This window comes from Muscardinus avellanarius (assembly GCF_963383645.1).
Source record: "Muscardinus avellanarius genome assembly, chromosome: 16".
Taxonomy (NCBI): domain Eukaryota; kingdom Metazoa; phylum Chordata; class Mammalia; order Rodentia; family Gliridae; genus Muscardinus; species Muscardinus avellanarius.
In genome coordinates this window covers 1,991,908-2,004,386 of record NC_137802.1, presented here as the reverse complement: position 1 = coordinate 2,004,386, position 12,479 = coordinate 1,991,908, and the positions used below count along the sequence as shown (strand labels likewise).

At 65.5% G+C, this 12,479-nt stretch overlaps 1 protein-coding gene across 1 annotated transcript; it reads right to left on the bottom strand.

Annotated features, from left to right (window-relative positions):
- Window positions 1–834: 834 nt before the first annotated feature.
- On the bottom strand, window positions 835–12,189 carry MIER2 (MIER family member 2; the record flags this gene model as incomplete). Its single annotated transcript, XM_080713073.1, has 14 exons — window positions 12,102–12,189; window positions 11,513–11,655; window positions 10,339–10,464; window positions 9,519–9,642; window positions 9,018–9,109; window positions 8,808–8,877; window positions 4,322–4,473; window positions 4,170–4,251; window positions 3,994–4,088; window positions 3,388–3,512; window positions 3,177–3,265; window positions 2,098–2,506; window positions 1,958–1,997; window positions 835–1,518 (listed from the first exon to the last, which is right to left on the bottom strand). The coding sequence occupies exons 2-14, from the start codon at window positions 11,645–11,647 to the stop codon at window positions 835–837; spliced, it is 2,223 nt and encodes a 740-aa protein (XP_080569199.1). The 5' UTR covers window positions 11,648–11,655; window positions 12,102–12,189.
- Between the last annotated feature and the right edge of the window lie 290 nt (window positions 12,190–12,479).

Here is a 12,479-nt window from a genome sequence, read left to right as displayed (position 1 = left end):
ACACCTCCAGCCCGGTTTTTCATTCTTTATTTTGAAGCAGGGTCTCACTGAGTTGCCGAGGGCCTCGCTAAGGAGCTGAGACTGGTCTCTAACCGCGATCGGCTTGTCTCAGCCTCCCAGATGCTGGGATTCCAAGTGTGCCCACCATGGTTGGCCTGCTGCCTTATTCTCAAAGCTAAAGTGTGTGGACAAGACGTCCTTTAGTAGGGAGCAGGTGGACAGCGGCCACCCCGACAAGATGTCTCAGTGCCGGAGCGAGCCCCGAGGCTGTGATGACGCGGAGGAGCCGCACGCGCTCCTGCAGGTGCCCGGCAGTGGGGTGCGGGTGTTTGGAGCAGCCTTCTCCATGGGCCAGCGGAGGCCGCGGCCGGTCAACTCCTGCGGAGGCTGGCGACCCCGCAGAGGCTACCACCCCGCGGAGGCGGGCACACTGGGCTCAGGCGCAGGACAAGCTGGCCTCAGGACTCCTGGGCCGGCCCGAACTCCAGGTTCCTGCGCCCCACGCCATCCTCCTCCTCTGCCGTAGCTTCCGTGTCCAGGCTGTGGACTCCCAGCGGACGCTCCCGACCCTGTCATCTGTCCAGTGCCCGCAGGGAGCCATGGAAAACGCAGGCCTCCTGGCCCCAGCCCTTCCTGCTGGGCCCGGCGTCCCTCCTCCAGGAGCCCGGCCTCGCGCCCACCATGCCCCCGCTGGGCGCGGAGGACGCAGGCCCAGACCCTCTGATGTGTGAGGCCCCAGGGTGGCCGTGGTCCCTGCCACATCCACCACGAAGCACCTGGGCTTCAAATCAAGTTTAATAAATAAAACAGCAAAGGGGCGAAGGCAGTTTCACGTCACAGTGTGGTCCTTGGGGCGGGGAGGGCCGAGGCCAGGGCGGTGAGCTGCCCGCCGCCCGCCGGAGGACCCCGCTCCGACTGTAAACACCAACATAAATAAACGAGGTCCTTGGGCCACCTCCAGGAGACCCGAGGCCTGTGGTGGGGCTGGAGCCGGCCCTCGGGGTGCCCAGCGAAGGGCGGAGGCCACCCTCCTCTGACGCCCGCCCGGGCCTGCGCGGTCCCGATGCTCAGGGCCAGGCGGGCGGAGGCAGGTGGGCATAAAGTGCGGCTTTTCCTGAAGTGGAGACGCGGGCGGGCGGGCCGGACAGCGAGGTATATGGCCCTGCGCCCAGGGAGCTGGCACCGAACAGCAGCTCCCGCCAGCCCTGGGCTGGTCACGGCAGAGGCGGCGGGCTGCTGGTGCGGGCGGCGTCCAGGCCCGTGTCCCCGCGGGGCCATGAAGGACTGGTCTGCTCTGGTCTCTGCTGGTCTGCCCTGTCCCGAGGGCTGGCGCCCCGGCGCAGTCCCTGTGACGGGCGAGGGCCGGCCCGCCACTCTGTAGTGCCCTTCCCGATACCAGGCAGAGCCGGCGGCACCGGGCCGAGCGGGAGGGCCAGGAAGACTGACGGCGGGCCGGCAGCCCAGTCCCTCGGGCCTCCGCCCACCGTGGCCGGCGATCAGCAGGTCATCAGGTTGCATCTGCAGGAGAGAGGGGGCTGGTCAGCGGCCCCAGCAGCTTCTGCCTGGCCCTCTTCTTTTGGTGAGGCCAGGGCATCCTACCTCCGAGACACACCCCCAGCCCTATTTTTTATGTTGAAACCGGGTCTCACTGAGTTGCAAGGGACCTCAGTAAGTAGCTGAGGCTGTCCTCGAACCGCGATCCTCCTGTCTCAGCCTCTCACGTCCTGGGATGACTGGCGTGCGCCACCCACCGCGCCAGCTTTTTTTGTGTGTGGTACCTGAGACTGAACTCAAGATATGCTTTCTACCTTCAGGTCATACCCCCCAGCCCGTTTTTATTTTGAAATGGGTCTTGTTAGGTTGCGGAGAGTCTCATTAAGTTACTGAGGCTAGCCCCAGACCTGCAATCCTCCTGCCTCGACCTCCCAAGCACCTGACTCTAGGTGTACGCCGCCACATCAGGTCCTTTGTGGGTTTTAAGCCACAGGAAGGTAGCACTGAGTCAAAGGTAAGTCAGAGGGTGGGCATCGGGCCGGGAGCGGCTGTGGACCAGGCGAGGGCACTGCCCTGGGAGTGCGTGGGAGGCGGGGCACTCACTGTGACAGGGGTTCCGGGTGCAGCCCGGGGGCCGGGCACGCTGGGTGGCTGGGCAGGAAGGGATTCACGTCCCCGATGCCAATGAGCCCGAACTCGGCGACCGACAAGGCCACCTGCGCGGGGGCCACAGGTGCCTCGGGGGCCTCGCCCAGGCCCACGTGGCTGGAGATGAGGGGCGGCTGCTCCGGCGGGCTCAAGTCCACGGCCAGCCTCGGGCTGGCGCCAGGCTCCAGGGCACCCGGCACCGGGGGGCACACGGCCGGGGCGGTGGGGGCGGTGGGCAGGGGCGCGGCGGGAGCCTTCTCCAGCTGCTGCGCGGGGCAGGGCCCCGGCTCTGTGGACGGGAGGTGGTCGGCGCCTGCTGCGGGCTCGCAGAGGCTGCTGGCTGTGCAGTCTGCGGTGGGTGGCTCTGTGGGGAGAGGTCGCTGCTGGGGCTGGCTGGCGGCGCGGGGCCCAGCACTCCTTCCATCTCAAGCTGCTCCGGGCTGCAGCTGTGCAGGGCCCCTGCCCGCCAGCTTGGAAACACCTCTGCAGCAATGCTTAAGACTGCGGGCCAAAGGGAGCGGCAGCGCCGGCGGCGGGCGGGTCAGAGCCGCCGCGCCCCAGGCCGCCCGGGCCGCCACGCAGGCTGAAGGCAGCGGAGGCGCTGTGCCAGGAGTCAGCGGCCGCGCTGCGCCAGGAGTCAGCAGCCTAGACCCTGCGGCCTTCGCCAGGGTGGCCAGGGGACCAGGCAGCAGGGCACCTCCTGGGCACACGTACAGCCCAGGGCTGGAGCCGAAGACCCCCATCTAGACGCGCAGATCCGTGAGCGAAGGGCCAGCCCAGGGCGCTCAGGCTGGCACCTCCAGGAGCCTGGAGGACACACCGAGGCCTCGCTGGGTCTCTGGCAGTCACGGCCCAGGATGCTGCGGGCTGTGGAAGCCCCTGTGCCCCCCGGGCCTGGAGAGCAGGGGCAAGCAGGCCCTCGGGGGCACCAGGCCATGGGGCTCCAGCCTGCAGGCCCGCCCACAGCCACACCGCCAGGTCAGGGCCGGCCAGCCCCCGACGTCCCGCCCTCGCCCATAGCCCCGGCCAGTCACCTGTGCGCAGCCCCGCCAGGGTGTCCCGCTCAGGGCGGGGGCGGGCAGGGCCGTCGGGGTCGCTGCTGTCCAGGTCCTGGTCAGCGTCCCTGTGGAGAGTGGGGACTGTGAGGGGCAGCCCTGCCCGGAGGAGCTGCCCAGAGCCTACTGCGCCCACCCCAGGCCGCAGGCGGTGCCCGGCAACGGTACTGTAGGGCTGTACTGCACGCACGTGGTTCCAGACGGGACGTACTTCCTCCGGCCCAGCCGCGTCTGCTGGGCGAAGTAGTCATAACGCTCCGACTTCTTCCACAGGTAGTAGTACTCCACGCACTCGCCCACCGACCGTGTGCGCACCTGCAGGACGGACGCACGCCGCTCGGCCCCTGTCCACCTCGGCTCCCAGGACAGCGGGCCAGGGCCGGGCACCCGCACGCATGACGAAAGCCCCCACCCACGCCGCAGACCCGCTCCTAGGCAGGGCTGCTACACCGGCCAGGCTCAAGCCCCTGTCACCACGGACAGAGCCCTGGGCAGAGGACACCCCCAGCAGAGGGACACTGGTGCGAGCGCCGCTCCAGAATGGCCACCAGTGGGCCCGACACGGCGGGTTCTGGGAGCCCACGGCAGAGTCACACCCAGGTGCAGTGCGGGGGAGCAGGCCCAGGCTGTCCCGGGGTGGCCGGGCTCGCGGGCCCACCACGAGGCAGCGAGGCCAGCTGCCAGGCAGAGGGACTGGTGCCCCGGACCGGAGCCGAGTCCCGCGTGGTGGGGGTGGGCACGCAGGGCGCGGTGCTGAGCCCGCCCATGGGAGGCGGGGCCGTGGCTGCGCGGTCACCTTGTTGGCCTGGATCAGGTGGAAGTTCTTCCCGTGCACGCGGAAGCCGTGCTCGAAGTTCCTGCGCTCCTCCTCGCTCCAGGCGCAGAGCCCATCTGCAAGGCACAGGGCGGGTGGCAGGGCACACGGCTGCGCGCGGGGCGGGGCGCGGGGCGGGCGTGCGGGGCGGCGCTCACCTCGGACCACCTTCACGTTGAACCTCAGCCTGCGCAGCGCCTCCTCCACGTTGAAATTGCACTTCACCAGCTCGTACAGCGCCTGCGGACACGCGCGCTCAGTCCCGCGCCGGGCCCCGCCGCGCCCCTCGCCCTCCAGCGCGCCGGCCCACCTGCTCGCTGTCCGTCACCACCTCCCCCTGCGGGAGCTGGGAGCCGGCCGTCTCGTGCCACCTCCGCTTGGCCGCCCTGTACAGGAACTCCTCCACCTCCCGCTCCGGGAGGACACTGGGGGCCCAGAGCAGCTGGTCCTCGTTCTCATAGACTGCGGGAGAAGGGCCCGGTCAAGCACGGGAGAGCCGGGCGGCCATCACGGCGCCTCAGGGTGGACCCCAGTGGCTCTGCCGCTGAGCCTTGTGCAATTTAAGGCACCAAGTGGTCTGGGCCCAGGGCGGCTCTGGGCACCCGGGGTGGTGGCCGGTGGCCAGTGGGGTGTGACCCGGCCCAGTGTTGGGGGCTTCCTGGAGGAGGCGGCGGGAGCCCAGGCTGGGGTGTGTGAGCTGGCGCTGGCTTAAGGCTGCGGCCTGGGGCAGGCCCGGCCAGAGGGAACCCGGCCGCCGTGAGGGGATCCCGGGGCGCCTGCCCGGGAGCCGTCCTGCCAAGGCACAGCCGAGTGGGGAGAAGCAGCTCCGGGCTGGGGAGGGGAAGGTGGCCTCCAGCCGGGAGGGAGAGCTCGGCCAGCACCCCACGCTCCAGGAGGGCCATGGGGCCCAAAGAAGCTGACAAAACGAAACCGCTGGCACATGGAGGGAGTGCTCCGGACCAGCACCGCCAGCGCCATCAGGCCCGGCGAGGCCCCGCCCAGCGCCAGCAGCCCAGGGACACGCTGGGGAGCGCAGCCACCTGCCTCCTGCGCGCCACACTCCAGTCTGCGCCGGCAAGGGTCTACCGGGGAGAGCAGGGCCGTCTGTGGAGGAGACAGCTTCAGGCAGCCTGGCCTGGCAGGCGGCCAGCGCAAAGCACCAGCACAGGTAAGAAGGCACAGAGGAAGCCCGGCGAGGCGGTGCATGCTCGGCACCCCAGCACTCGGGAGGCTGAGACCGGAGGATCGCGGCTCGCGGCCAGCCTCGGCTGCTTAGTGAGGCCCTCCCAACTCAGTGAGACCCGGTTTCAAAATAAAGAATAAAATATAGGGCTGGGGGTGGAGCTCGGAGATCGAATGCCCCTGGGTTCCATCTCCAGACCCCCCCAAAAACGCCAGGGAGAGAAAAGGGCGGGCTCTTACAAACGCGAGATGGGGGGGGTGTACAAGTTCAAAGGAACCGGGAAGACGCCGGCCTGACATTTAGTATTAACAACGCGGCCTGGAGGTGACACCGCGGCAGCACTCCAGGGGGCGGGAGGGCTGAACACGGAGGTGGGCACGGCGGCCCGGGCTGAAACAGAGGAGCAGCTCCAGGCCAGCCTCAGAAACCAGTGAGACCTTCAGCAACTTAGAGAGGCTGTATTATTATTATTATTATTAATTTTTGGTGGTACTGGGGTTCCTGGAAACCCTTTTATCTCTGGCTACACTCCCAGACCTATTTTATATTTTATTTGGAAACAGGGTCTCTTAAGCCAGTACGGCTGGCTTCGAACCTGCGCGATCCTCCTGTCTCCGCCTCCCAAGCGCAGGGATGACAAGCGTGCGCCAGCCCAGCGAGACTTACTTTGAAATACAAAGTAAAGAGGCCGGGCGTGGTGGCGCACACTTGTCATCCCCGCGCTTGGGAGGCGGAGACAGGAGGATCGCGCAGGTTCGAAGCCAGCCGCGTTGGCATAAGAGACCCTGTTTAAAAAATAATAATAATAGGTCTGGGAATGTAGCCCTGAGGTAGAAGGACTTCCAGGAACCCCAGTACCACCAATAAGTAATAATAATAATAATAATAATAATAATAATAATAATAATAATAATAATAAATAAAATAAATAAAAAGAGCTAGGGGTGTGGCTCAGAGGTGGAATGCCCGAGTGAATCCCTAGCCCCAAGTGAGAAAATAAAGACAGAAAAAAGAGGAAAAGACATGAAAAGTACACAAACAAAATCAACTGGCAAGATGGCAGAGCCAACTCACTGTGCTCATCAAGAGTGACCAAAAAATATAAATGGACCAGAAACCCTATTAGAAGACAAAGACCACCACGCCGAGTAAAGTCACGTCCAGGTACACGCCGTTCACAGCGCACGCCAAAACCCAGACAAAGACCACCACGCTGAATAAAGTCACATCCAGGTATGCACCGTTCACGCCAGAACCCAGGGGCAGAGGGGGAGGCGAGCCCACGTGGAGGGGCGGGCCGTGTTAATGGTGGACGGCGGGCGTCCCTAGAGACGGGGACACTCACGGTCCACCGGGAGCAAAGCCACCTTGGTGCACACACCCAGGACAAGCTTCAACGCACGGTGAGATAGGATGGAACTCAAAAGGGGAAACTGACACCCAGCTGGCAGCACCGGAGCGCGCGGCCCGGAGCATCGGGTGAGAACGGCGCGGGGCCGCCCACATCACAGGCGCGAGGCATCCGCTCTCCGGTCTCGGGGACGCGGTAGACGTTGGCTAAGAAGGCTAACCAGAAACCCCAACGTTTGGAATTTAAAGGAACACTCCTACTTAACCCCTGGGTCAAAAGAGAAACCGGAGAACCACGAATTTAACTGAAACGCAACTGGAAGTCAAAGTCAATTAAATGGAAATTGGACAGTAGAGAAGTAGTAGGCCTAAAGTGAGTTCTCCATTGAGAGTGGGAAGGTCCTGCGAATCCCAGCAGGTGTGATCAAGGGACAGAGGGGAGAGAGCGCAGACGCCACGCCAGCAATCAAGGGCGTCAGTCGCCGCGGGAGCCCGACACGTGGGCTCAGGGGCCGGGGGACGCCGGAGCCGGCAGCGCCTCGAAACACGGCCGATCCCAAAGGAACACAAGACAGACTGGGAGCGGGCGCAGGGGCGCGCCCCCGGCACCCCAGTACTTGGGAGGCTGAGACAGGAGGATCATCGGTTCAAAGCCAGCCTCAAGCAACTCAGCAAAACTGTTTCCAAGTAAAAATAAAAGTTGGGCTGGAGGTGTAGCTCAAAGGTAGAATGCCTTTGGGTTCAATCTCCAGTATAAAAAAAAAGGGCTGGGGTTATATAGCTCAGAGGTAGTAGAATCCTCTAGAAATTAACCCTCCCATGCAAAAACCCAAACCCCACAAAGAACCTACGAAGTATTGCTAGCCATAGTCTAGCAAAGTCACGATGTGCAAGGCCTGCTAAGTTTACTAAATGAGCCGGCGTGGTGGTGCAGGCCGAGAGAATGACAGCAAGCTGCAGGCCGCCTGGGCAACGGAGCGAGGCCCGGGCTGGAGGTAGAGCGCCCCGAGTACACAAAAAGCCCAAAACATGCCAACAAGCTGGCACACTGATGCACACCTGCGACCCCAGCACCTGGGAGACTGAGGCGGGAGGATCTCAGGCTCAGACCAGCCTCAGCACGGAGGGAGGCTGTGTGTCTGCTGTGGCACTGGGGACTGAACCCAGAGCATTCTACCTCTGAGATACACCCCCCAGCCCAGTTTTTATTTCTTAGGGCACGCCACGTTGCTGAGGCTGGTCTTGAACCTGTGACCCTAGGCAGGCTGCTTCGAAATATAAAGTAAGGAGCCACGCGTGGTGACGGATGCCTGTGATCTTACTGCTCAGGAGGCTGAGACAGGAGGATCACAGGTTTGTGGCCGGCCTCAGCCACTTAGCGAAGCCCTCTGTAACTTACTGAAACCTTACCTCAAAATGAAAAGAAAAAAATTAGGGCTGGCTTGGAGCTCAGAAAGAGAATGCCCCTATTCACTCCGCGGCACCAAACACAAACAGACCCAACCCAACCAGACAGAACCACCCGCCCCAAACCCCAAGCGCCCTACAAACCAGACAGAAGCCGGGCTAGACATGGGGAGGCCCTGAGCAGCTGGACAGGAATGCGTCCAAGCGGCTGGTGAGCGCCATGCACAGGGACAAAAAAAGAAAAAGCCCCCGCCTGCCAGAGGGGTGGGCAGGGCCTCGGCAGGTGGGGACCTCGCGCAGGGGCCGCCCCTGGGCGAGGCCTGGCTCTCCGCGGGCATCGCATGCCCGAGACACAGCTGGGACCAGGCATGCCCCCACAGCCCAGGCGAGCTGGTCAGGACCGCGCTAGGAGGGGCAAGGGCCGTGTGGCGGAGCCTCGCGGAGGTGGCCAGGAGCCAAGGCCGCGGGGTGGGAGCCTGGACCGCCCTGCATAGGAAGCTGGCCAGGAGGGGGCGGGCGACATGCTGGAGGCCGGGTCCACGCTCAGGCGAGGGCACACGGGGGCCCCTCCTGTGCACCCCACGCCCCAGCCCTCGACCCCAGGAGGGTCCCTGACAGGTGCTGCCTGGGAGGAGCGGAGGGGAAGGGTGGCCAGCGCAGGGGTCTGCGGGGGGCGTGGGGTGCCACCGGGTCTGGGCCAGAGGACGGCACACTGTCCCAGACCCAAGTGTTCGCCGCGGCTGGGATGCCAATGTGCACTAGATGCCCCGCTGCCTGGGGCGGCGCCTGCCTGATGGCGCCGGCTGTCTGGCAAGCCGTGGCCGCGCTGCTGGGGGCGCCCCGCCAGGCTACTCACTCTTCTCGCCATGCCGGCTCAGGCGCAGGCTGCTGAGGTCCGCTTGGAACTGAGGCCCCACCATGATCTCCTGCGGAGGCAAGGTCGGCTCAGGTGCCCAGCAAGCGCCTGCCAGCCCTGTGCGGGGCCTGGCTCCGAGGACACAGGGGAGGCGGGCGTGGAGGGGGAAGCCCCTGGGGTGTGTGGCCGCCCCAGACCACCACCACGCACCTTCTTACACTTGTTGGCGGGAAGGGCGTCCTCCTCGGTGTCGGAGGAGGCGGAGGAACCCGGCCCTTTGTCTTCACGTGCCAGGTAACGGGCTGTGGGGAGACAAATGAGCACTGGCGCCCTGACCCCAGCTCTCCCGCTCCCTGCCCGCGGCCCCACCCCAAACACTGTGACCCCTTCCTGAGCACAGGACCAAGAGCACCCACGAAGCAGGGCCGCTCTCCCTGCCACGAAGGGCCGGCGCAGAGGCAGGCAGGCCCAGGACCCCAGGGCTGCCATGGACCCTGCACGCACCCTCTGTTCACACCAGAACCACTGTGGTCTCAACTCCCGGGCTGGGACGAGTGGGCTGGGCCGTAGTTCCCGACCTCCAGGCAGACCACACCTAAGCGGGATTCCGCACACGGCCGGGGCCCCGGGTAAGCGCGCCAGAGCAGGACATGGGCACCGAGGAAGCAGAGCGGGGACCCACACCCCACGGGTAGGGACAGAGACACCCACATCCACTCTGGCCGGGGAAAAGGTCGGAGGCCTCGTGGGAGGTGACGGACGGGGTGAGGTCGTCGGCCGAGGACTGGGTCTCTTCCTCTTCTTCCCCTGAAAGCAAATCCTTCGCTATTTGTTCCTTTTAACAAGAAAGCAAAGAAAAGGAGGAAGTTGGCTTCGTCCCAGCCGCCTCCGAATCCACCGCCGCCCCGGGTCCCTGGGAGGGCAGCGAGCGGCCCGGGCCAGGCAGGCGCGGAGGAGACGCCGGCGCCCGCTCCCGAGGGCCGCTGGTTCATGCTGAGGAGTGGACTGGGGGACTCTACCTCCGAGCTACACCCCAGCCCTTAATGTTTTCATTTGGAGACAGGGTCTTGCTAAGCTGTTGGAGCTGGCCTGGAAGCTGTGAGCCTCCTGCCTCAGCCGCCCAGGTGCTGCGATCCCGGGCACCACCGGGGAGGTTCTAAGCTTCCCCAGTAAGGACCCCGCTCATCTCCGGGTGCTCTACGTCCCTTCCCGGCCACGCTTTCTCAGGATGGATGGCCTCCGGCCGGGCCTTCCATCCACCGGCACAGCCCCAGGCCTGGGCAGGGGTCGCAGGTGGCTGGGCCCGTTCCCACTCCACGGGGACAGCCCTGGTAGCCCCTGGACACGGTGCCCTTTTTTGCTGCCGAGGACCGACAGAACCCGGGGCTGTCCTACTCCAGGCCCACCGGCCCATCCGCTCTAAGCGCTCGCCACGTTGCCGTGCCCAGCCTGGCCCATCCGCTCTAAGCGCTCGCCACGTTGCCGTGCCCAGCCTCACTCTGCGCCCCACTGGCTCCCGGGGCGGGCTCACCTTGTCCAGGGTCATGTCTGGGAGGTGGGGGGCCGTGTCGCTGCCCTCGCTGTCCCGCTCCGAGATGGGGTCCGACGCCTCGTAGCCGTACAGCGCGAGCAGCTCGTCCAAGGGCATGCTGCTGCTCTGCACGGGAGAGGCAGAGGCCCGTCACGGCCGCCACGTTCACGTCCCCATGCGCTCCCACCCCAGGCCACCCAGGCATGCCTGTCAACCCCGACGTCCCCGCGGTGGCGCTGCCCAGGACGGGCTCAGAGGAGACACCAGACCTGGAGGCCAGGCCCCGCCCACCGCGCTGCCCACAGGGCCTCCTGCTCGGCCATGTGGCGCCACTCCAGAGGCCGGGACAACAGGACAGCCGCACGCGGCCTGTCACTTCACAGAGTTCTAAAACACCTCAGTTTAGTGTTTTTGCTTTTTTATTTATTGGTGGTACTGGGGGTGGAACCCAGAGGCTTTCTACCTCCAGGCTATACTCCCAGACCTTTTTCTATTTTATTTGGAAACGGTCTCACTAAGTTGCTGAGAGCCTCACTAAGTAGCTGAGGCTGGCTTCGAACCTACGCGATCCTCCTGTCTCCGCCTCCCAAGCGCGGGGATGACAAGCCTGTGCCACCACGCCCGGCTTCAGTTTAGTGATTTTAAAAAGCCCTCAGTTGGCCGGGTGGTGGGTGCTTGCAATCCAGTACTTGGGAGGCCGAGGCCGGAGGAGCACACGTAGACCAGCGATCTCTCAGCGACCTGGCGAGTCCACTTCAAAACAAAATAAGAGGGCTGGGTTGCAGCTCAGTGGCAGAGCACACCTGGGGCCAATGCCTAGTAACACCCTCAGTGTGTGTGCGCGGGGTACTGGGGATTACGTGCAGGGGCATCTAGCACTGCACTGTACCCCGGCCCCTCTTTTGCTGACCTCAGACCTACAACCCCGTCTCTGACCAAGTACTGGGACCACGGGTGTGCGCTACGGCACCCGGCTCAACCCGACTTTCAGACCGCGACAGGCCCGCTCCCCAAGCGCCTCCGTGGCTCTGAGGGCACGGAGACGGCGAGGGCGAGCGACTCGAGCCCTGGCCCTCGCAGCCCCGACACGCTGCCACGCGACGCGCAGCACCCATCCCCGCGGGCCCCGTGGAGAGCCGACGCTCGCGGGGGCTGGCCGCTGGGCCGGGCGCACCTGGGCGATGAAGTCCCTGTGCAGCTCCTCCCCGGGCCTGTCGGGGCCGCGCAGGGCCTCGGCGCAGTCCTCCCGGACACTGTAGCTCTGTGACAGGACCTCTGCGAGGTTGAACTGATGGTCTGCAGAGCCCATGGACACCACTGGGGGAGACCCGGCCTGGGTGAGCCCGGCCGCTGTGCGCAGATGGGGACCGTGGCGGCCCGGGCACGCACCCACGTGTGCGCAGCGCACAGACGGGTCCCAGGGAGCCCAAGAGAACCGACCGCGCGGGTGGACTTCGGGGCACGCGGTCTTCCTAAACATAGGAGCTGTGAGCGCTGGGGTGGAGCCGGTGGGGGTGCGGGCAGCCACCCGCAGGGCAGGCGAGGCTGGGGCGGGGACATGCTGCGCCCCCCGCGGGACCCGCACTGGACTTGGGTTTTCCCAAAGGACCAGGGTGTGCTCCCCGTTGGCTCCATGCCTGGTCCTCAGTGGGACAGACAGACAGACAGACACAGACACAGACACAGACACACACACACACGAAAGGGAAGTGGGACTAGCCAGGCCCCGGTGCCCCCGTCCAGACCCCGGGTGAGCAAGGTACCTGCGGCCGTCTGCAGGCGCGGCTCCCTGGGGCACAGGCCGTGGGCGAGGCAGGAGACCACGCGAGGGCTCTGCCTCCCCAGCGAGGAGGCCTGCGGAGAGAGGCAGGGTCAGCGCGCCCCCAGAGGAGAGAGGGAGGGTCAGCGCGCCCCCAGCCGAGGGCGGCAGCCACTCCGCACGCCCAAAGCCTCTCATAGGCCTGCGCGGTGGCATGGGCACCACGTGGTGCCCTCTGAACTTCGCCCGGGCAGCCTCGCCACGCCTGAGCCATGCTCAAGGGGCCACCGGTGTGTGGCTCCATGGAGGGGCACGTGCGGGACAGGGGAACGGGCAGGAAGGGATCATGGAGCCCGGGCGGAGGGCGAGGGTCACGGCTCTT